Raw genomic sequence first — 22,450 nt, 5'->3', positions numbered from 1 at the left:
ATGATTATAAACTATAGAAAAAATTGTGAACTACATATTAGATTTAAATCTGGACTATAGTTTACTTCAAATTGTCTCCTCTAATCTGGACTTCAATCTAATCTTTATTCTGCAGTATTCTACAGTTTCTGATTTAGTTTGCAGTTCGGAGTTAAGTTTATAGTCTCGACTTTTAAATATTAAAATAAACAATTTATTTTTCAAAATTTTAAAATAAAATTGTCGTATACTTTTGTTACATTTATTTATTAACTACAAATATGTATGTTTATTTGTTTTCGCACAAAAAATTATATTTAAAAAAAAAATTAACTAAAACTAATAATTAAAATTAAAATATCACACTTTGGTTTAAAATTTAAGACAATAAACTATAAAATTACAATATAAACTTACAAACTAAAAACATTAAATAAAAATTAAGTAAAACTAGGAAGTATTTTTTTTAAAGAATAAAGTTTTAGCAGCAGTCCAAAATGAGGCTAAAAATAGGCCTGTTTGTAAGACCTTAAAGACGACCTCAATAACGATTTATTTCCAGTTTATTTTTACTGACCTCACGTATGACGGGTATTTCAGCGCGGCTAAAGAAATTTTAAAAATAATTTAAAAAAAATTATTAAAAAATTATTTAAAAAAAACACACACACATACTTTGACACAAAAAACACATACATTTTTACATGGTAACACTGTAAAGGGGGGAAAGAGGGAATAATACATAAACACTGCCAGTAACCACACGCAAAATACAAAACAAAAGCCTTTGATTTTCAGTTTTTCTTTTTTTCACAAAGAAACACACCACCCAGCAAACATTTTATTGTAAAATTTAAACAGACAGTAAAAAACTTTTTATTGAAAAGCAAAATATTTATACATATTTTTTATGTTTAAGAACAATAATAATAATACATATTTTAAATAAATACACATTTGTTGTTTTGTAAAAAAAGCATAAAATACAAATTTGTTTTTCAAATATATAAAACTTAGTTTTCTTTTTTTTTAAGAAAAAGTTAAGGATTAAAATAATTCAGGGAGTAGATTTTGAAAAAAGAAATGAATGGGGAATGTAGAAAATTTGTTGTATAGTTTTAAAAACTTATAAACTATTTGTATATATGTATATGGTTGTATGTAATATAGAGGTATATATAGTGAGAGATAGAGATAATAATAAAAAAAAGAAAACATTAATTCATCTGAGGATTCTTATTTCTTAAAACCATTAAACATAAACATGTTGTTAAATTTGTTGAAAAATTTACGTTCTGAAAATGGAAATGGTGTCCATAAGGAAGACAGCACCATTGATGATCATTAAAGAACCGGCAGCTAAAGCATTACGTTTGCTTTCCTTAAACAAAAGATCAGATCTATCGTGCCATTGATCAATGATCAAAGCACCAGAAATCACAAACAATACGCAGCCAATGATGGAGAATAAACCATTAAGACGTTTCTCTACCACCGAGTTGATAATGTGTCCTGTAGGGAATTAAAAGATTTAATAAGAAACAATACTTTAGGAAGATCTTTATAAAAATCTAAACTTACCCAATAAAAGAACACCACAGATAATGGTAAAACCGCCCATGGTACCGCAAACAATCAAGGCATTATTGGAAAAGTTTCCATTGGTTTCCCACAAGATAATACACACAATGGCAATGACCTGTAAAGCAAAATCATAAACATATACATTAATAAAAAGTTTAAAGGATTTTATTTTACAAAATTAATATATTGAAAATCTACAAAAAAAAATGCATAAAAATTGTTATTTATTTTTAAAAATTTCTTTATTCTTTTTCAACAATTTCATTCTCTTTTTTGTTAACTTCTTAAAATCACAAACATTTCTATTATAAAAATAAAACCATTAACTATAGCCATAGCTCCAGCTACTATAATAGAATTTCTATCTTTTTCACTTAAATATTCGGGAGACCATATAACAATAATAACCGCACCCGTGGCTATAAATAAAATAAAGCCGGCCAAATTGAAAAGACAACTGAGACGTTTATCAAGTATGGAATCCAAAAGTTCACCTAGAAAAAGATTTACTATAGAAAACCAAAAAAAAAAAACTTTATAGAAATTCCAATTTTACCAATTGCTAAAGCCGTACAGATGATTAGATAACCTGTTAGAGTACCACATATCAACATAGCCTGACTGCTGTACGAGTGATCGTTGACACATTCTATTAAAACTATACAAATTATGGTAAAAATCTAAAAAAAGGATTTGTGTTAAAGGACGAGTTTAATAACAAGAATTTGTTCTTTTTTTAATTGAGGACTTACACAGGAAAAAGATTTTTTATAGAAAAAGTTGAGAATAACGGGACATGGAATAAAAGAACAGGAGCACACATAAATTAGAAGACAGATATTTTAATAACCGAGCAAATAGAAGTTGAGAATTGAAGAGTTTAGGAGTTAAACTTTCAAATAACACAGACACAGGAAAGAAAAGTCTCAGCATAAGATTGCCTACAGTCTAATCAATTGTCTGGGCTTAAGTCTGGTACAAAGTATATTCTACAGTCAGGATTATAGTGTTGTCTATAGTCTGGACCATAGTGTAGTCTATTGTCTGAACTATAGTGTTGTATATAACCTAGTCTGGAGTCTGGAATATAGTGTAGTCTATAGTCTGGACTATAGTCTGGCCCATGGTCTAGCCTATAGCCTGGACTATAGTCTGGACCATGGTCTAGTTTATAGTCTGGACCATGGTCTAGTTTATAGTCTGGACCATGGTCTAGTCTATAGTCTGGACCATGGTCTAGTCTATAGTCTGGACTATAGCCTGGACCATGGTTTAGTCTATAGTCTGGACTATAGTCTGGACCATGGTCTAGTCTATAGTCTGGACTATAGTCTGGGCTCTCTTTCAAATCTCTTTTTTTCAAATACTATAATCTAGACTAAAATCTAATTTGTAGTCTGAACTTTATATTCTGGACTATAGTATAGCCTGATGTCTGGACTATAGTATAGCCTGATGTCTGGACTATAGCCTAGTTCATAGCCTAGAGTGTAGTCCGAAGTAAAGACTAGACTATAGAGTGAAAACGATTATAGTCTAGTCTATAAACGACTACATTACATATTGGACTATAGCCCCAAGTCTATAAACTTTAGTTGGCACTTACTTTTAACATTCCCCTTTTATAGAAAATTTTCACATATCGCTTTTATCACGAGTATTGACACAAAATCAAATTAATTTAGGATTAATTGTCATATCACATTCTGGGTGGAGCGAAGTGTGTTATTACTCGCTGGTGTTATCAAAATTAAAGTGTATAAGTTTCCCACCGTGACAAAAAAATAAGTAATTTATTTCAGTTTATTAGCCTGCGGTAATTACGAGTGGCATATTAATTTATAAGCAAATAAAAATATAATAAAATGCATCATAAATTAAAAGTATAGTAAGCCAAAAAAAACGAAGTAATGCCAACACGTAACTGAAAAATTTTAATTTATGGCTAGGTGTTGTAATAAAAGGGAAAAGCCCAACCTAAATTTTATAAAGAAAGTAAGGGGAAATTGGCAACAAGTTTTAATTGACTGACATACATACTTATGACGAACTATTTTAATTATTTTAGCTGGTCCTGTTAATAAAAATCTTCAATTTCCTTTCACTTACTCAACCACTTGATTTAATTTTTTTATTCAGATATTTCTAACTCATTCTATTCATTACATTTTTATACATATTTATTTAATTATAGTGAATAATTTATATCTCAATTTAAGTATGACTTCATACTCTAGTTTTATAAAAATATTTAGTTTTATTATTTCTTGTTTTTTGTTCTCTTTCTATAAGCCTAATGATGATTATTTTAATTAAATCGTATGTCCAGTCTCACGCTGTACAAGTATGTGACCAGTTGTTTTAATCAGTAGTTCCAAAGCTTACATCATTTACCATCACGTCATTATTAGTTTGCTCATAATTAACATAATAATAACTTAAGTTAATGGAATAAACAAAACCTATCTATAAGAACTATTTCTTGTTCTTTTAAGAAAAAAATAAAGAATAGAAGTAATTAGGCTTAAAAATGTTTTCTCCAAAAATATAAAAAATATATTTAAATTTATAAGTAGGTGTTATAGATTGTGTGTAAAGTCATTTTGGGTTAAACAGTGAGTGACAAAAGAAAAATAACACTAGAACTAAGCTTAACAAGTACAATCGATCCTCATCCTAAAGGATCTAGTCTATAGTCTAGTCTATAGTCTAGTCTATAGCCTAGTCTATAGTCTAGTCTATAGCCTAGTCTATAGTCTAGTCTATAGCCTAGTCTATAGTCTAGTCTATAGCCTAGTCTATAGTCTAGTCTATAGTCTAGTCTATAGTCTAGTCTATAGTCTAGTCTATAGTCTAGTCTATAGTCTAGTCTACAGTCTAGTCTATAGTCTAGTCTACAGTCTAGTCTATTAACTAGTCTATTAACTAGTCTATAATCTAGTCAATAGTCCAGTCTATAATCTAGTCTATAGTCCAGTCCAAGGTGTAGTCTAAAGTAAAGTCTATAGTTTAGTCTTTAGTTCAGTCTTTAGTCTAGCCTATTATCTAGGGTACTATCTAGTATATAGTCTAGTCAATAGTCTAGTCAATTAACTAGACTAGTCTATAGTCTTATCTATTGTCTAGTCTATAGTCTTATCTATTGTCTAGTCTATAGTCTATTTATAGTCTAGTCTATAGTCTAGTCTATAGTCTAGTCTAGAGTCTAGTCTATAGTCTAGTCTATATTCTACTCTATAGTCTTTGGCAATTTAACATCCTCCATCTTGTTTCCTATTTATTAATCGAGTTGAATGATTTCTCGTAAAAATATGCATTTGTTTATTTATTTAATTATTTATAAATTCCGACGTTGACTATTCTTTATATAAAATAATAATTAACAATGAGGAACAATGGCACCACCCTCGACTATAAACGCACTGTTAAAAACAGCGCCACCAGTAGACAGCTACTGGAATCGATAAACAATTTAATGTTTTTTTTTTTAATATTATTTAAACATCAGTTTTTTCGGTCTGTTGTTGAGTCAATATTTAATCTGTAAAATTGTTTTCTTTTTATATTTTCTTTTTAAAAATGAAAAAAAAAACGATCGAATTATTAATTTACAATTTTCTTTTTTTTTTTCGTTTATTTATCTTTCGTATTAAGTAAACAATTGTTATTCTTGTTAATAAATAATATAATTTTTTCATTATTATTATTTTGGGGGAATTGTCAATATATAACACGGCATTTTTTGTTTTAAATTGTGACAATTTGCATTAAAATGATAAGAATAATCAAAACGCCACTTATTCTTAAAAAATATATATAGATAGTGACAGTGAGTATCTAGAATAATTTAATATATTATTGTCTCAAAAGTTGTCTTTTATTTGAATTATACTTTTGTCATTTGGTATTATTTGTTTTTATTTTATTTTTTTTCTATTTAACTTTACAATTGTTAATGTTAAGTTTGTTTTATGATGAATTAAATTAATTTATTTTACTTTTTTTCAATATTTGTTTATCTTTAACGTCACATCAAAAGTTGTTGAGATTTTTTGAAAAATTTATTAAATTATTTTAAATAAATTGATTATTTTAATTGTTAGGACATTATATTTTAGTTAGGACATACAAATTGTTTTCGAACATCAAATCAATTGATATGTGCTGTTTAGTTTGTTCATGTTGTAATAAATTTTAAAATAAAGAAAATATTTATGAATTTGAGAAATGAAAAAGATAATAAATAATTTTTAAATAAGATACTACTCTACAGACTAGACTAGACGATAGACTAGACTATAGACTAGACTATAGACTAGACTATAGACTAGACTATAGACTAGACTATAGACTAGACTATAGACTAGACTATAGACTAGATTATAGACAAGACCATAAAATAGACTATAGAATAGACTATAGACTAAACTATAGACTAGACTATAGACCAGGCTATATACTAGACTATAGACTAGACTATAGACTAGACTATAGACTAGACTATAGACAAGACTATAGACTAGACTATAGACTAGACTATAGACTAGACTATAGACTAGACTATAGACTAGACTATAGACTAGACTATAGACTAGACTATAGACTAGACTATAGACTAGACTATAGACTAGACTATAGACTAGACTATAGACTAGACTATAGACTAGACTATAGACTAGACTATAGACTAGACTATAGACTAGACTATAGACTAGACTATAGACTAGACTATAGACTAGACTATAGACTAGACTATAGACAAGACTATGGACTAGACTATAGACTAGACTATAGACAAGACTATGGACTAGACTATAGACTAGACTATAGACTCGACTATAGACTAGACTATAGACTAGACTATAGACTAGACTATAGACTAGACTATAGACTAGACTATAGACAAGACTATAAAATAGACTATAGAATAGACTATAGACTAAACTATAGACTAGACTATAGACCAGGCTATATACTGGACTATAGACTAGACTATATACTAGAATTTAGTCTATACTATAGACTGGACAAGATTATAGCTATAGACTGGGCTATAGACTAGACTATAATCCACAATATAGGAGGGATACAGTTAATATTTCATATTAAATTTACTTTTTTTACTAACCATTAGCTTCTGAAGTAAATATGTCAATAATTTTTTTTTCTCCTCTATTTACCATTATTAAGCGATAACTATAGAATAACAATGAAAATCCATTACCAATCAACAATTTAGAGCAAGACAAAAATGATACTAATTTGTTGTTATTATTATTATTTGACCAATATATTGTTCGAGTAAATAAAGGTGTTTGTTGTAACAAAAAAATATTAGCAAACTGTTTTATTAACAAAAAAATATAGTTTTGAACTAACTACTTTATTACACATTTTTATTATGAGTAATAATAGCTTAAGTTTTTTTTATTCTCTATTAACAGATATTTTATCACATAATAGAGTATAGCAAAAAAAATGTAATTTTACTTTAAAAGAAATGAGTCATAACATAAACTGCAAATAAAACATGTATAAAGGATATTAATACAATATCTTAAATACTTTGTAATTCTCTTGATTATCCCTAATATTTTAGTCATCTTTTCGCCTTATCTTTATTTATAAAGTCATTATCATAAACATTATATTATCCTTGTTAATGATGATTGAGGTTTGTGATTAACACACTCATAAAGCTGCTAAAGAAGTTCAAAGCCATTAATAATGTTGCTGACACTGGCGGCGACATTGTCAGTTATTTGTCAATTAAATTACATTTTTTATATGTATGTATATATGTACATAAAAATCAACTAAATATAATTAACATGAGATAAGGTGTGTAGATTTGCTATTCTATTTCTATGTATTACTCTATTTTTAAATGTTTGTTTAGTAATTAGAAAGAAAAATGTGTGTGTGAACTGACGCAAGTGTCGCAAACAAATAATTGTTTAATTGATTAAATATTGAAATAGAACGGTAATTAATCTGTCAAAGTGACAGCAGAAAAAAAATATAAAAATAAACATTTTGGTGAACTATTCAATAGTATATAGTATTGTTTTATTAATCCCATCGTGAGTCTTATATAAAGTCCCCAAAATAATCCAGTCTTTATTAATGAATGCAGACCCGACTATAGCTTAGTATTTAGTCTATAGTGTAATCTATAATATAGTTTAGTCTCTAATGTAGTCTAATCTAGACTATAATCTAGTTTATAGTCTAGTCTATAGTCTAGCCTATAGTCTAGTCTATAGTCTAGTCTAGTCTATAGTCTAGTCTATAGTCTATTCTATAGTCTATAGTCTAGTCTATAGTCTAGTCTATAGTCTAGTCTATAGTCTAGTCTATAGTCTAGTCTATAGTCTTTCATATTAAATTTACTTTTTTTACTAACCATTAGCTTCTGAAGTAAATATGTCAATAATTTTTTTTTCTCCTCTATTTACCATTATAAGCGATAACTATAGAATAACAATGAAAATCCATTACCAATCAACAATTTAGAGCAAGACAAAAATGATACTAATTTGTTGTTATTATTATTATTTGACCAATATATTGTTCGAGTAAATAAAGGTGTTTGTTGTAACAAAAAAATATTAGCAAACTGTTTTATTAACAAAAAAATATAGTTTTGAACTAACTACTTTATTACACATTTTTATTATGAGTAATAATAGCTTAAGTTTTTTTTATTCTCTATTAACAGATATTTTATCACATAATAGAGTATAGCAAAAAAAATGTAATTTTACTTTAAAAGAAATGAGTCATAACATAAACTGCAAATAAAACATGTATAAAAGATATTAATACAATATCTTAAATACTTTGTAATTCTCTTGATTATCCCTAATATTTTAGTCATCTTTTCGCCTTATCTTTATTTATAAAGTCATTATCATAAACATTATATTATCCTTGTTAATGATGATTGAGGTTTGTGATTAACACACTCATAAAGCTGCTAAAGAAGTTCAAAGCCATTAATAATGTTGCTGACACTGGCGGCGACATTGTCAGTTATTTGTCAATTAAATTACATTTTTTATATGTATGTATATATGTACATAAAAATCAACTAAATATAATTAACATGAGATAAGGTGTGTAGATTTGCTATTCTATTTCTATGTATTACTCTATTTTTAAATGTTTGTTTAGTAATTAGAAAGAAAAATGTGTGTGTGAACTGACGCAAGTGTCGCAAACAAATAATTGTTTAATTGATTAAATATTGAAATAGAACGGTAATTAATCTGTCAAAGTGACAGCAGAAAAAAAATATAAAAATAAACATTTTGGTGAACTATTCAATAGTATATAGTATTGTTTTATTAATCCCATCGTGAGTCTTATATAAAGTCCCCAAAATAATCCAGTCTTTATTAATGAATGCAGACCCGACTATAGCTTAGTATTTAGTCTATAGTGTAATCTATAATATAGTTTAGTCTCTAATGTAGTCTAATCTAGACTATAATCTAGTTTATAGTCTAGTCTATAGTCTAGCCTATAGTCTAGTCTATAGTCTAGTCTAGTCTATAGTCTAGTCTATAGTCTATTCTATAGTCTATAGTCTAGTCTATAGTCTAGTCTATAGTCTAGTCTATAGTCTAGTCTATAGTCTAGTCTATAGTCTAGTCTATAGTCTAGTCTATAGTCTAGTCTATAGTCTAGTCTATAGTCTAGTCTTTAGTCTAGCCTATAGTCTAGTCTAAAGTCTAGTCTATAGTCTAGTACAGTATATAGTCTAGTCCATAGTCTAGACTATAGTCTAGTCTATAGTCTAGTACAGTATATAGTCTAGTCCATAGTCTAGACTATAGTCTAGCCTATAGTCTCGTCTATAGTCTAGTCTATAGTCTAGCCTATAGTCCAGCCTATAGTCTAGTCTATAGTCTAGTCTATAGTCTAGTCTATAGTCTAGTCTATAGTCTAGTCTATAGTCTAGTCTATAGTCTAGTCTATAGTCTAGTCTATAGTCTAGTCTATAGTCTAGTCTATAGTCTAGTCTATATAGTCTAGTCTATAGTCTAGTCTATAGTCTAGTCTATAGTCTAGTCTATAGTCTAGTCTATAGTCTAGTCTATAGTCTAGTCTATAGTCTAGTCTATAGTCTAGTCTATAGTCTAGTCTATAGTCTAGTCTATAGTCTAGTCTATAGTCTAGTCTATAGTCTAGTCTATAGTCTAGTCTATAGTCTAGTCTATAGTCTAGTCTATAGTCTAGTCTATAGTCTAGTCTATAGTCTAGTCTATAGTCTAGTCTATAGTCTAGTCTATAGTCTAGTCTATAGTCTAGTCTATAGTCTAGTCTATAGTCTAGTCTATAGTCTAGTCTATAGTCTAGTCTATAGTCTAGTCTATAGTCTAGTCTATAGTCTAGTCTATAGTCTAGTCTATAGTCTAGTCTATAGTCTAGTCTATAGTCTAGTCTATAGTCTAGTCTATAGTCTAGTCTATAATGTAGTCTATAGTCTAGTCTATAGTCTAGTCTATAGTTTAGTCTATAGTTTACTCTTTAGTCTAGTCTATAGTTTAGTCTATAGTCTAGTCTACAGTTTAGTCTTGTCAATAGTTTAGTCTGTAGTGTAGTCTAAAATCTGATCGACAGTCGCGTCTATAATCTAGTCTATAGCTTATTCTAAAGTCTGGTCTATAGTCTAGTTTATTGTTTAGTCTATAGTCTAGTATATAGTGTAATTAATATTCTAGTCTATAGTCTTATATATGATATATTTTCAAGTCTATATTGTAGTCTATAGTCTTATCCATAGTTTAGTATACAGTCCATCAATTCTATAGTATAGTCTAGTCTATAGTACCGTCTAGTAAAGACTATTAACTATGGTCTAGCCCATAGTAAGTCAATGCTTCCGACAAAATATTAACACTATTTTATAATATTCTCGCGGAATACTAAAACCCATTTTAAAATCATAAACAAATAGAACGTTTTAAAAGTATTCCATTAAAAAGAAATCGTTTAATACAAAACAAAGCAAAACCTTAAACAAACAGTACTTAACTGTCAGAAAGTGTCAAAATATTATTAATTACTGTTAAAAAATGTGTGAGCAATCACACAAACAAATTTAAACATTTGTTAGGGATCGATCTAAGATTTAAGCGAAAAACTGATAACGTTTTGCAAAAAATAAGTATTTATTGTTGTAATTTTATTTAAAAAAAACTTTTGTTTATAAAAATAATAATTTTGTTGTTTTCCTCCTCTAAGATAAATATTAAAACAAGTGTTTTTTTGGACAAAATAAAAAAGAAAATTATTAATAACAAATTAATTATGAAATAAAATGTTTGGCAAATAAAAAAAAACACTAAGTTCAAGTGGTAAATTGTGAAATTAAAAGTAAATTAATTAAAAATAGAAATTAAGCATTTTTTTCTAAAACATAATCGCAGCTAAATATCAGTTAACCCAAACACTTATAAAATGTGTCAATTTCTATTTGAAAGTAGATTAAACGGAAGTTAAGTTAGTGTTTTAAAAATTAAAAACAAATTAATTTTAATTAGTCATAAATAGAAACTAACTGTTTTGACTAATAATTTTATTTAATAATAATAACTAATCAGTTTTGCTAAGCAGTTTTTAAACGATAAGACAGTGATAATACTGGTGACTTTTGGAATGTTTTAATAGGAAACACTTTAAAATGTATTTTTTAAATTAACGAAAGAAAATTTGCCGGTACTTTTATTATAAAAAATGCATTGATTGATTTTTAAAAAAATGACTCGTTTTTAAAACATTTCCATATAATAATTGCAAATTAAAAAGCACTAGAACGATTTTCTTATCATGACCTTGTTTAAATAGAAACCAAATTTTCACACTCATTTCTAAATTTTCATTAAATTTAATTATTTTCATTAAATTTAAAAAGAGTGTAAAAATTTTTATAAAATGAAATTTTGTGGCCAATTTTAAGTGCTAATAAAATTTAATGATTTGTAAACATTTATACAGCTAATATCCAAGTAATAATAAATAAACAAATTAAAATGAAAAATTCACACTAAAACCAAAACAAAACAAAAAGCGGAATAATTACGAAATCCAATAGAACTTTAAAACAAGTGGTATTTCTAGAAATTCAAAAGTTTATTTTATTACAAACTGATTATTTTTAAGAAAATTATCGTTATAAAGTTTTCTATCAAAATGTCTTAGTATCCTCCTCCATTTAACATAAGGAGTGAGATCGAAAAATTCTTAACATACATATATGTTTATAAAAAAGAAACCACTAAACTTACAGCTTTATTTTTTTTATTTGATTCAAGTTATTATTACAATTTACAAAAAAAATATTTTTATAGTTTTAATCACTAGTGATGAAATTTTGAACCCTTTTCGGAAACCCTTCCATTAACGTTTTTATAGTGCTTTCTGTCACTTTGCTCAAACATGTAGTCCATCTCCGTTTAAAATCTACCACACTTTTGGACCACTTTTTTTGTACTCTTCAATTCTCTTTTAACAAGAGCCCAATATCTCTCCACTGGCCTTAGCTCCGGGCAGTTTGGAGGATTTACCTCTCTTGGTACAAATACCACATTATTGTTCTTGTATCACTCAAGGGCTTGTTTACCATAGTGACAGGATTCCAAGTCAGGCCAAAAATAAGTGGACACATTATGAAGTCTTATGAATGGAAGCAGCCTTTTTTGTAAACATTCCTTGATGTAAATTTCGGTATTTATAGAGCCCGTTGTAACAAATGATTGGCTTCTTTTGCCGCAACTGCATATTGCTTGCCATACCAAGAACTTTCTGGGAAATTTTGTCTGCTTTTGGGTCCTAAACTTTTCTTCAACATTCCCTCGAGCATCAGCAACATAAAACTTTTGACCTGGAAGTTGCGAAAAATCTGCCAGAACATACGTTTCGTCATCCATTATGCAGCAAGAATATTTTTTTATAAAACTTGACTTCAATTTCCGTGCTCTGTTTTTTGGCCTCTAAATTTTTAGCAGCGTTCCTGTCAGGAACTTTTTGAGCCTTGTATGTTTTTAAACCTGCATTAGCTTTAACTTTTCGTACCAAATAGTCCGAACACTGAGCTAACCGAGCTGCTTTCCTACCGGATGTGTTGGGAGCTCTTTTGAAAATGCGTTCTATTTTATGACTTTAGAAACATCATGTGGACCATTCCTTCTACCTGAACCAGGTTTTCTATCAACTGACAAGTTCTCCCGGTACTGTTTAATAACATTGGAAACAGTTTGACGGCAGACCTTTGTATGATTGGCCAACTTTTTGTAAGACCAAGTTGGGTTTAGTTGAAAATATTTAATAATTTCAGTACGCACTTTTTTCTGGTCACTCATTTTAATCAGATTAACAAAAAAATTAATATAATTGACATTACACATAATAACTGACATGTTTTTCAAAGGTAACTTGATCAAAAAAAAAAATCAAATAAACTTTGGTTGAAAAATGTAATGAAAAACGTGTGTTAAGAATTTTTCGATCTCACTCCTTATTATATATTTCCGGTGAATGTAAATTTTCAAGTTATCACTTTCAAGTGCATGTCAAATTGATTTAAAAAGGGAAGGATAACTTATGACTATACACTAGACTATATACAAGAAGACTAGACTATAGACAAGACTATAGACAAGACTATAGACAAGACTATAGACTAGACTATAGACTAGACTATAAACTAGACTATAGACTAGACAATAGACTAGACTATAGACTAGACTATAGACTAGACTATAGACTAGACTATAGACTAGACTATATACTAGACTATAGACTAGACTATAGACTAGACTATAGACTATAGACTAGACTATAGACTAGACTATAGACTAGACTAAAGACTAGACTATAGACTAGACTATAGACTAGACTATAGACTAGACTATAGACTAGACTATAGACTAGACTATAGACTAGACTATAGACTAGACTATAGACTAGACTATAGACTAGACTATAGACTAGACTATTGACTAGACTATATACTAGACTATAGACTAGACTATAGACTAGACTATAGACTAGACTATAGACTAGACTATAGACTAGACTATAGACTAGACTATTGACTAGACTATAGACTAGACTATAGACTAGACTATAGACTAGACTATAGACTAGACTATAGACTAGACTATAGACTAGACTATAGACTAGACTATAGACTAGACTATAGACTAGACTATAGACTATACTATAGACAGACTATAGACTAGACTATAGACTAGACTATAGACTAGACTATAGACTAGACTATAGACTAGACTATAGACTAGACTATAGACTAGACTATAGACTAGACTATAGACTAGACTATAGACTAGACTATAGACTAGACTATAGACTAGACTATAGACTAGACTATAGACTAGACTATAGACTAGACTATAGACTAGACTATAGACTAGACTATAGACTAGACTATAGACTAGACTATAGACTAGACTATAGACTAGACTATAGACTAGACTATAGACTAGACTATAGACTAGACTATAGACTAGACGTTAGACTAGTCCATAGACTAGACTATAGACAACTGATATTGATTTGAACAACACTTTTGGAAATATTTGAAATGTAATTAGTAACTGAACATATGAAGTATATATAGCTGTGAGTAATACATACATCCATAATTCATCTTAAATATTGCTAGTATTTTCATTTTATTATTTTTAGAAGACTCCACCCAAACATATATAAAATTGGCTAAAATAAAAATTGTTTTCTCATTTCATTTACTTTATTCTTAGGAATTTCACTTTTTTACGATTCTCTATAATTCTATTCATATTTTATTTTGTTTATTTGTCGGTGCCTGTCAATTAGTCATCATTGCATTAAACAAAAACAAAATTTAATTTAATTAAATATTAAAATAAGTCAGAAATGCAGTAGCCATGGTGTTTGTAACCTCTTTAAGTGTAATTTTATACAAAGTTGATAAGAATAATTTTAATATATATTTTTTTCATATATATTTATTATTGCTGGTAATTTGTTATTGTTGTGGAATAATTGAGAATATGTAAATATTTAATTAAAAAAAGTTTTTTTTTTATAATGTGGTATTTGTACCAAGAGAGGTAAATCCTCCAAACTGCCCGGAGCTAAGGCCAGTGGAGAGATATTGGGCTCTTGTTAAAAGAGAATTGAAGAGTACAAAAAAAGTGGTCCAAAAGTGTGGTAGATTTTAAACGGAGATGGACTACATGTTTGAGCAAAGTGACAGAAAGCACTATAAAAACGTTAATGGAAGGGTTTCCGAAAAGGGTTCAAAATTTCATCACTAGTGATTAAAACTATAAAAATATTTTTTTTGTAAATTGTAATAATAACTTGAATCAAATAAAAAAAATAAAGCTGTAAGTTTAGTGGTTTCTTTTTTATAAACATATATGTATGTTAAGAATTTTTCGATCTCACTCCTTATGTTAAATGGAGGAGGATACTAAGACATTTTGATAGAAAACTTTATAACGATAATTTTCTTAAAAATAATCAGTTTGTAATAAAATAAACTTTTGAATTTCTAGAAATACCACTTGTTTTAAAGTTCTATTTGGATTTCGTAATTATTCCGCTTTTTGTTTTGTTTTGGTTTTAGTGTGAATTTTTCATTTTAATTTGTTTATTTATTATTACTTGGATATTAGCTGTATAAATGTTTACAAATCATTAAATTTTATTAGCACTTAAAATTGGCCACAAAATTTCATTTTATAAAAATTTTTACACTCTTTTTAAATTTAATGAAAATAATTAAATTTAATGAAAATTTAGAAATGAGTGTGAAAAATTTGGTTTCTATTTAAACAAGGTCATGATAAGAAAATCGTTCTAGTGCTTTTTAATTTGCAATTATTATATGGAAATGTTTTAAAAACGAGTCATTTTTTTAAAAATCAATCAATGCATTTTTTATAATAAAAGTACCGGCAAATTTTCTTTCGTTAATTTAAAAATACATTTTAAAGTGTTTCCTATTAAAACATTCCAAAAGTCACCAGTATTATCACTGTCTTATCGTTTAAAAACTGCTTAGCAAAACTGATTAGTTATTATTATTAAATAAAATTATTAGTCAAAACAGTTAGTTTCTATTTATGACTAATTAAAATTAATTTGTTTTTAATTTTTAAAACACTAACTTAACTTCCGTTTAATCTACTTTCAAATAGAAATTGACACATTTTATAAGTGTTTGGGTTAACTGATATTTAGCTGCGATTATGTTTTAGAAAAAAATGCTTAATTTCTATTTTTAATTAATTTACTTTTAATTTCACAATTTACCACTTGAACTTAGTGTTTTTTTTTATTTGCCAAACATTTTATTTCATAATTAATTTGTTATTAATAATTTTCTTTTTTATTTTGTCCAAAAAAACACTTGTTTTAATATTTATCTTAAGAGGAGGAAAACAAAATATTATTTTTATAAACAAAAGTTTTTTTTAAATAAAATTACAACAATAAATACTTATTTTTTGCAAAACGTTATCAGTTTTTCGCTTAAATCTTAGATCGATCCCTAACAAATGTTTAAATTTGTTTGTGTGATTGCTCACACGTTTTTTAACAGTAATTAATAATATTTTGACACTTTCTGACAGTTAAGTACTGTTTGTTTAAGGTTTTGCTTTGTTTTGTATTAAACGATTTCTTTTTAATGGAATACTTTTAAAACGTTCTATTTGTTTATGATTTTAAAATGGGTTTTAGTATTCCGCGAGAATATTATAAAATAGTGTTAATATTTTGTCGGAAGCATTGACTTACTATGGGCTAGACCATAGTTAATAGTCTTTACTAGACGGTACTATAGACTAGACTATACTATAGAATTGATGGACTGTATACTAAACTATGGATAAGACTATAGACTACAATATAGACTTGAAAATATATCATATATAAGACTATAGACTAGAATATTAATTACACTATATACTAGACTATAGACTAAACAATAAACTAGACTATAGACCAGACTTTAGAATAAGCTATAGACTAGATTATAGACGCGACTGTCGATCAGATTTTAGACTACACTACAGACTAAACTATTGACAAGACTAAACTGTAGACTAGACTATAGACTAAACTATAGACTAGACTAAAGAGTAAACTATAGACTAAACTATAGACTAGACTATAGACTAGACTATAGACTAGATTATAGACTAGACTATAGACTAGACTATAGACTAGACTATAGACTAGACTATAGACTAGACTATATACTAGACTATAGACTAGACTATAGACTAGGCTATGGACTAGACTATAGACTAGACTATAGACTAGGCTATGGACTAGACTATAGACTAGACTATAGACTAGACTATAGACTAGACTATAGACTAGACTATGGACTAGACTATGGACTAGACTATAGACTATACTATAGACTAGACTATAGACTAGACTATAGACTATAAACTAGACTATAGACTAGACTATAGACTAAACTAAAGACCTGAACATATATTAGACTATATACTAACTGTAGACTAAACTATAGACTGGACTGTCTTATAGATTATACACTTAACTATAAACTAGATTATAGACTTCACTACAAAGTATTCTTTTGACTAGCCTATATTATAGACTAAAGTTTTGACTAGCCTACATTATAGACTATACTATGGGCTAGCCTAGACTATTGACTTTGGACTGTGCTATAGATCTGTATAAAGATGACTATATACTAGACTTTAGACTATACTGTAGACTAGAGTAGATTATATACTATAAACTTAACTATAGACTAGATTATAAACTACCATAGATTATAGACTAAATTATTAACAAAAATATAGTCGAAACGATAGACTAGACTAAAATTAAGACTATACTTTAGTCTATTGACTATTGTATACCATAGACAAGTTTATAGACTAGTTTTTAGTCTAATATATAGTCTAGGTTATATCCAAGTGCTAGTTTCTAGGAACTTTTAAAAAACAAATTTAAAAAGAAGAAATCGTTTATAACCAAAATAGAATTGTGTTAAGATAAATATTGACTAGTAGTTTTTCGATTTTTTTTTTTTTTTGCTATTTTAAATGTTTTATTTATTTGTATTCCAAAATATTCTATTTATTTAACTATTGTTTTTAACACATGTTCAAAATTATAGAATTTCATAAAAAAAAAGTTTTATTTATTTAATTTGTTTAAATTTTTTTGTTGTTGTTTTTTTCTTTTTGTTAAATATATGATAAGATTTTAAGTGTTTGTAAAAAATAATAGGTTCCTTCACCCCTTGGCTTACTTGCCACTATCATAAGTCTGAAATCGTATAAATTCATTACAAATTCCCTTAAGTGTCGGACACTTAAGTAAGGGATTAATTTTTATGACTTTTTGTGATTTTTTTTACCACAAAATATTTATAATTTTAAACAAAAGTGCAATTTGTTAACTGCAGAAATATGGTTAGTTAGTGTCAAATGAAATTCTTAACAAATACTTATGGTTATTAAGTTTTAATTCATTGGCTTTTTAAATTTCGTCATAAAATGATTAAGTTAAAGAAAAATTTATAACTTTAGCAATTTTTAAAGAAAGTTCAACTCACGTGAGTTTAAAAATTGAACTATTTTAAGAAGTAATTAAAGTATTTATTGAAAAATTTTAAAATTATAGTTTAATATTTAAAACTTTTGCTTTAAGTTAGCATTTAATAGAATTTTACAATTTTTTAAAACTTTTTATAAAAATCTCTATAAATATTAAAATTTAAACTTAAAACTTGTAATAAAATATTTAACAAAATTGTTTTTAATAAAATTAAACCATTAAACCAAAGAGATAATACATTAAAAATGTTAATAATAAAATAAATTTAATCTCACTTAATTATCAATTAAATTTAATTTACGAAGGAAAAAAATAACAATAATTCAGACATGCAATCTCCCATTTATTTAAAAATATACAAACAAAATTTTAACAAAAACAAAACTGACGTCATGAACTCTATACAAAATACCGCCCAAAACTAAAAAAAACGATCATTTGAAAAAGTTTAAATTAAAAGCCAAAAAACTCACACAAAAACCGGATAAGAATAGAATTTCAAAACACAAAAAGTATCCAAAAAAATACCAATTTAAAACTTTAACTACAAAAGAAGTATACGATCCATATTTGCTTAGAATTGTTCGTTAATTTTGCACATATTTGGTTTATTTTTTATTATTATTTTCAAACCAGTTTTAAGTTTAAAAGTGATTTGAATGCTAAATTGAAATGGAGAGGTAAAAAAATGCCTTTTTTATGTAAACAAACAACAAAAACATAAAGTTAAATAAGAAAAAAGTAATTTAACCGGCAAATATGACATCATTTCCGAAATGTAAATACAAACATCACAATATGAATTACATACTATATATATAAACATAAACAAAGATTGTACAAGAAAAAGTTTTAACACTTTTTTAATAATACAGTAATATGTCCTTAAGATATAGTTTTAAACTTTATATGATCTTTTATAAGAAAGCACTTTCGTCTCTCAAACTTAAGTTAAGTTCTTTTATCAAAAGCTTTTTATATGATTTAATAGTTGGCAAAATATCGATCATTATGATATGTGATAAATTTCAGATTCGATATAGATTTATTTTAAGTTTTAGAGATAAGTTACAATAACAAATTAACTTTTATTCCGGGACAATCAGATTCCCTCTGAATCAAAACATAAAAAGCTTTATCGAAAGCTTTTTATATGGTTTAGTAGTTGGCAAAACATCGATCATTATGATCTGTGATAGATTTCTGATTTGAAAAAGATTTATATTAAGTTCCAAAGAAAACTGATCATCTTTATAGTAAATGTTCCGATTTCACTTTTATAGCTATAACAGACTATCGGTTTTAAAACTTATTGAACTCTAGAACTTTAAATTTTGCCTGTTACAACAACAAATAAACTTCGTATCGAAACAGCCAGAGTCACACTAAATCAAAAGACTTTCCCAAATAATCAGATTCTGATATAGATCTCTATTATTTTATCGGAAGCTTTTTAAGTTACAACAAATTCACATTTATTCCAAGACAAGCAGATGCACCCTCAATCCAAAAATAACAAGCTTTATCGAAAGCTTTTATCTGGTTAAGCATTTGGCAAAATATCGATCATTATGATCTGTGAAAGATTTCTGATTCGAAATAGATTTTTGATAAGTTCTAAAGATAACTAAACATCTTTATAGTTACTGTTCCGATTTCACCTTTATAGCGATATCAAGTCTATCGGTTTTAATACTTTCAAATTTGGCTGTTACAACACCAAATTAGCTTTGTTTCAAAACAACCAGAGTCACACTAAATCAAAAGATCTCTATTTTTTAACGAAAGCTTTCTAACTGGTTTAGTAGTTGGCAAAACATCGATCATTATGATCTGTTGAAAATTTCTGATTCGAAATTTATCTTAAGATCCAAAGATAAATGATAAATGATCGTCTTTATAGTAACAAGACTATAGCTTCTAAAATTTATTAAGCCTTGAAATTATACTCTAGGGCAAAACTTGGCTGTTACAACAACAAATAAACTTTGTTTCGAAACAACTAGAGTCACACTTAATCAAAAGAATAAACCGATACTGATATAGATCTCCATTCTTTTATCGAAAGCTTTTTATCCAATTTAGTTGTTGGCAAAACATCGATCATTATGATCTGTGATAAATTTCTGATTCGAAATAGATTTATGTTAAGATCCAAAGAAAAGTAATCATCTTTAAAGTAACTGTTCCGATTTCTCTATTATAGCTATAACAATTGCGCCTCTAGTGAACAATATATAATTCGGTCTACCTCCCACAACCTTTTTTCCTAGTTCCAAGACAATGCTTTGCATAAGTAAGGGGTCATACCCTGAGTGCTAATCCAATTAAAAAAAAACAATCGAAAGCTTTTCTCTAGACAAATCGCCGTTCTGAAACTAATTGAGTTTATAATTGGGAGATTCTGATCGGCCTTCATTATCTGTTTAGTAGTGGAGAGAATTATGTGTCCGATCAAGACCGTTCTAATAACAATATTTGGTCATTATTTATGTAAAATTTGGAAAGAAATAAAGATCATTCCTTAGAGCCATGAAGTCGAGTAATATCATTTCTATATTTACCTTTCCAGCTTGGTAAAGCGCCTTCCCGATTAAGTAGCGAAAATCGAAATAAAATTGTAACGATTTATTTAACGAAATGTTGGAAATGAATGTACAACTTAAAGAAATTTACAGATTATGTTTGTAATTCAAAAAATTTCCTCTAATTTCTTAAAAAATACGATTTCAGTTTGTGAGATTCAAAACAAATAAGCGTCTGTCAAAACGTAGAAATCAAAGTATTCGTATGACAAAAGTTACATGTACTTAAGCGTAGCAAGCTTTGACAAAAAAGTTTAAAGCAAAGTAAGTATGAAAAGAAAATAATTCTTTGAAGTGTGGTGTAAAACTCTGGCTTAATCCATTTTGAAAGAAGAGACACATATTCAGCGTTAAAATTTTTTTATAATAAAAACTTTTTCATCAACAATCTTTAAACAACTTTGTTGTGCTTTGTTCAAGTACGCATACGCTTTTAAAGTTTAAAATATCTAGACAAATAGGTAAGGAGTATGAGGAAAATGGTCAGGGTCATTTTGGGTTTTTTAACCAAATACACACGTTTAGCATGAAATTAAACAAAACCAAAAACCCCAAAATTATTTGAAGGTAATGATCATTTAAAGCCTAAATTAACTACCACTAAAGTTGTGGATACTTAACAAACCCCAAAAAATTAAACACGCAATGATTTAACAGCTAATAAAACATTTTTAGGGAATCCATATCATGTTGCCCTCACACCCCAAGACAAATTAATTAATCAACATGCATGAGCTCATGGTTAATTAAAGTTGAATATAGTTTTTTTTGGGGGGAAACACATAATTAATAAAAAAAAAGTTCTATAAAATAAACTCAAGCCGGTTTAAAGTTGAAAAATAAAAAATAAAGACAAAAAGTTTAAACAACACAAATTATATTTTAAAAGTATAAGAAAAGAATTTCGTAGAATAATAAATAAATAATTAAACAAAAAAAAAACGAAAAACAAAAATTGTATATTCCAGATAGATTCACACACTTATAGATATTTTTTAAACAATAAAATTTGTTATTTTAAGAAAACACAGACGTTTTTTTTGGACTTAAAAGAAATCAGTTGGAAGAAGCTACATTAATACTTTATAAATCTTTATTATAAACATTTAAAATAATAATAGATTCACATTAAAGCTTGTTTATTTATTTATTTTTTTTTTAATAAATGTCTATTTATTATTTTTTTCAAAACACATTTTCAAACTCACCAATTCAATAATTTTCAAAATTAAACGATTGTTGAATTGCATTTTGTTGTTTTACTTATTCAATTACACTTTTATATTATTTAAACAAAACTTGTTTTTATTTCGTTTATTCTACCGCTAGTTGTTGCTTTTAGGGTAAGCTTTGCAGAACGACTGAATTTTTTGTTTTTTTCATTTGTTTAATAACGTTTCATTTTTTTGTTGTGAAAGAAAAAACACAAAAATGTTGATATGAATTTTGGTTTTTGTTTAGATACAAAAAATTGGGTTAGCTACTAGTTGCTAGCAACATTTGTTAATGAAAGTTAAAGCAACAAGTAGAGGAAGGCAAATTACAACAAAACCAAGTTGTGTGTGTTTAGATACATTAGCAACACATTGTCAAACATGTTGTTTTCTTTAGAAACTAAATAATACACTGCGCGATGTAAAAACAGACGAGCAAAGTAATATAATTTTTAAAAG

The 22,450-nt window shown here is 27.3% G+C and overlaps 1 protein-coding gene across 1 annotated transcript; it reads right to left on the bottom strand.

Moving 5' to 3' along the window:
- Positions 1-426: 426 nt before the first annotated feature.
- On the bottom strand, positions 427-22,150 carry LOC111684345 (protein snakeskin). Its single transcript, XM_023446494.2, has 4 exons — positions 21,986-22,150; positions 1,561-1,678; positions 1,272-1,491; positions 427-584 (listed from the first exon to the last, which is right to left on the bottom strand). The coding sequence occupies exons 1-4, from the start codon at positions 22,025-22,027 to the stop codon at positions 521-523; spliced, it is 444 nt and encodes a 147-aa protein (XP_023302262.1). The 5' UTR covers positions 22,028-22,150; the 3' UTR covers positions 427-520.
- Between the last annotated feature and the right edge of the window lie 300 nt (positions 22,151-22,450).

This window comes from Lucilia cuprina, chromosome 3 (assembly GCF_022045245.1).
Source record: "Lucilia cuprina isolate Lc7/37 chromosome 3, ASM2204524v1, whole genome shotgun sequence".
NCBI classification, from domain to species: domain Eukaryota; kingdom Metazoa; phylum Arthropoda; class Insecta; order Diptera; family Calliphoridae; genus Lucilia; species Lucilia cuprina.
This window is presented reverse-complemented; position numbering and strand designations above follow the sequence as displayed.

Bases quoted from the DNA above. Each gene is read 5' to 3' on its own strand.
- LOC111684345 (XM_023446494.2), bottom strand. From the start codon at position 22,027: ATGCAATTCAACAATCGTTTAATTTTGAAAATTATTGAATTG. The intron at 1,679-21,985 runs GTGAGTTTGAAA...TTTGCTTTACAG, and splicing joins TTTTGAAAATTATTGAATTG to GTCATTGCCATTGTGTGTAT. The intron at 1,492-1,560 runs GTAAGTTTAGAT...AATTCCCTACAG, and splicing joins CTGTGGTGTTCTTTTATTGG to GACACATTATCAACTCGGTG.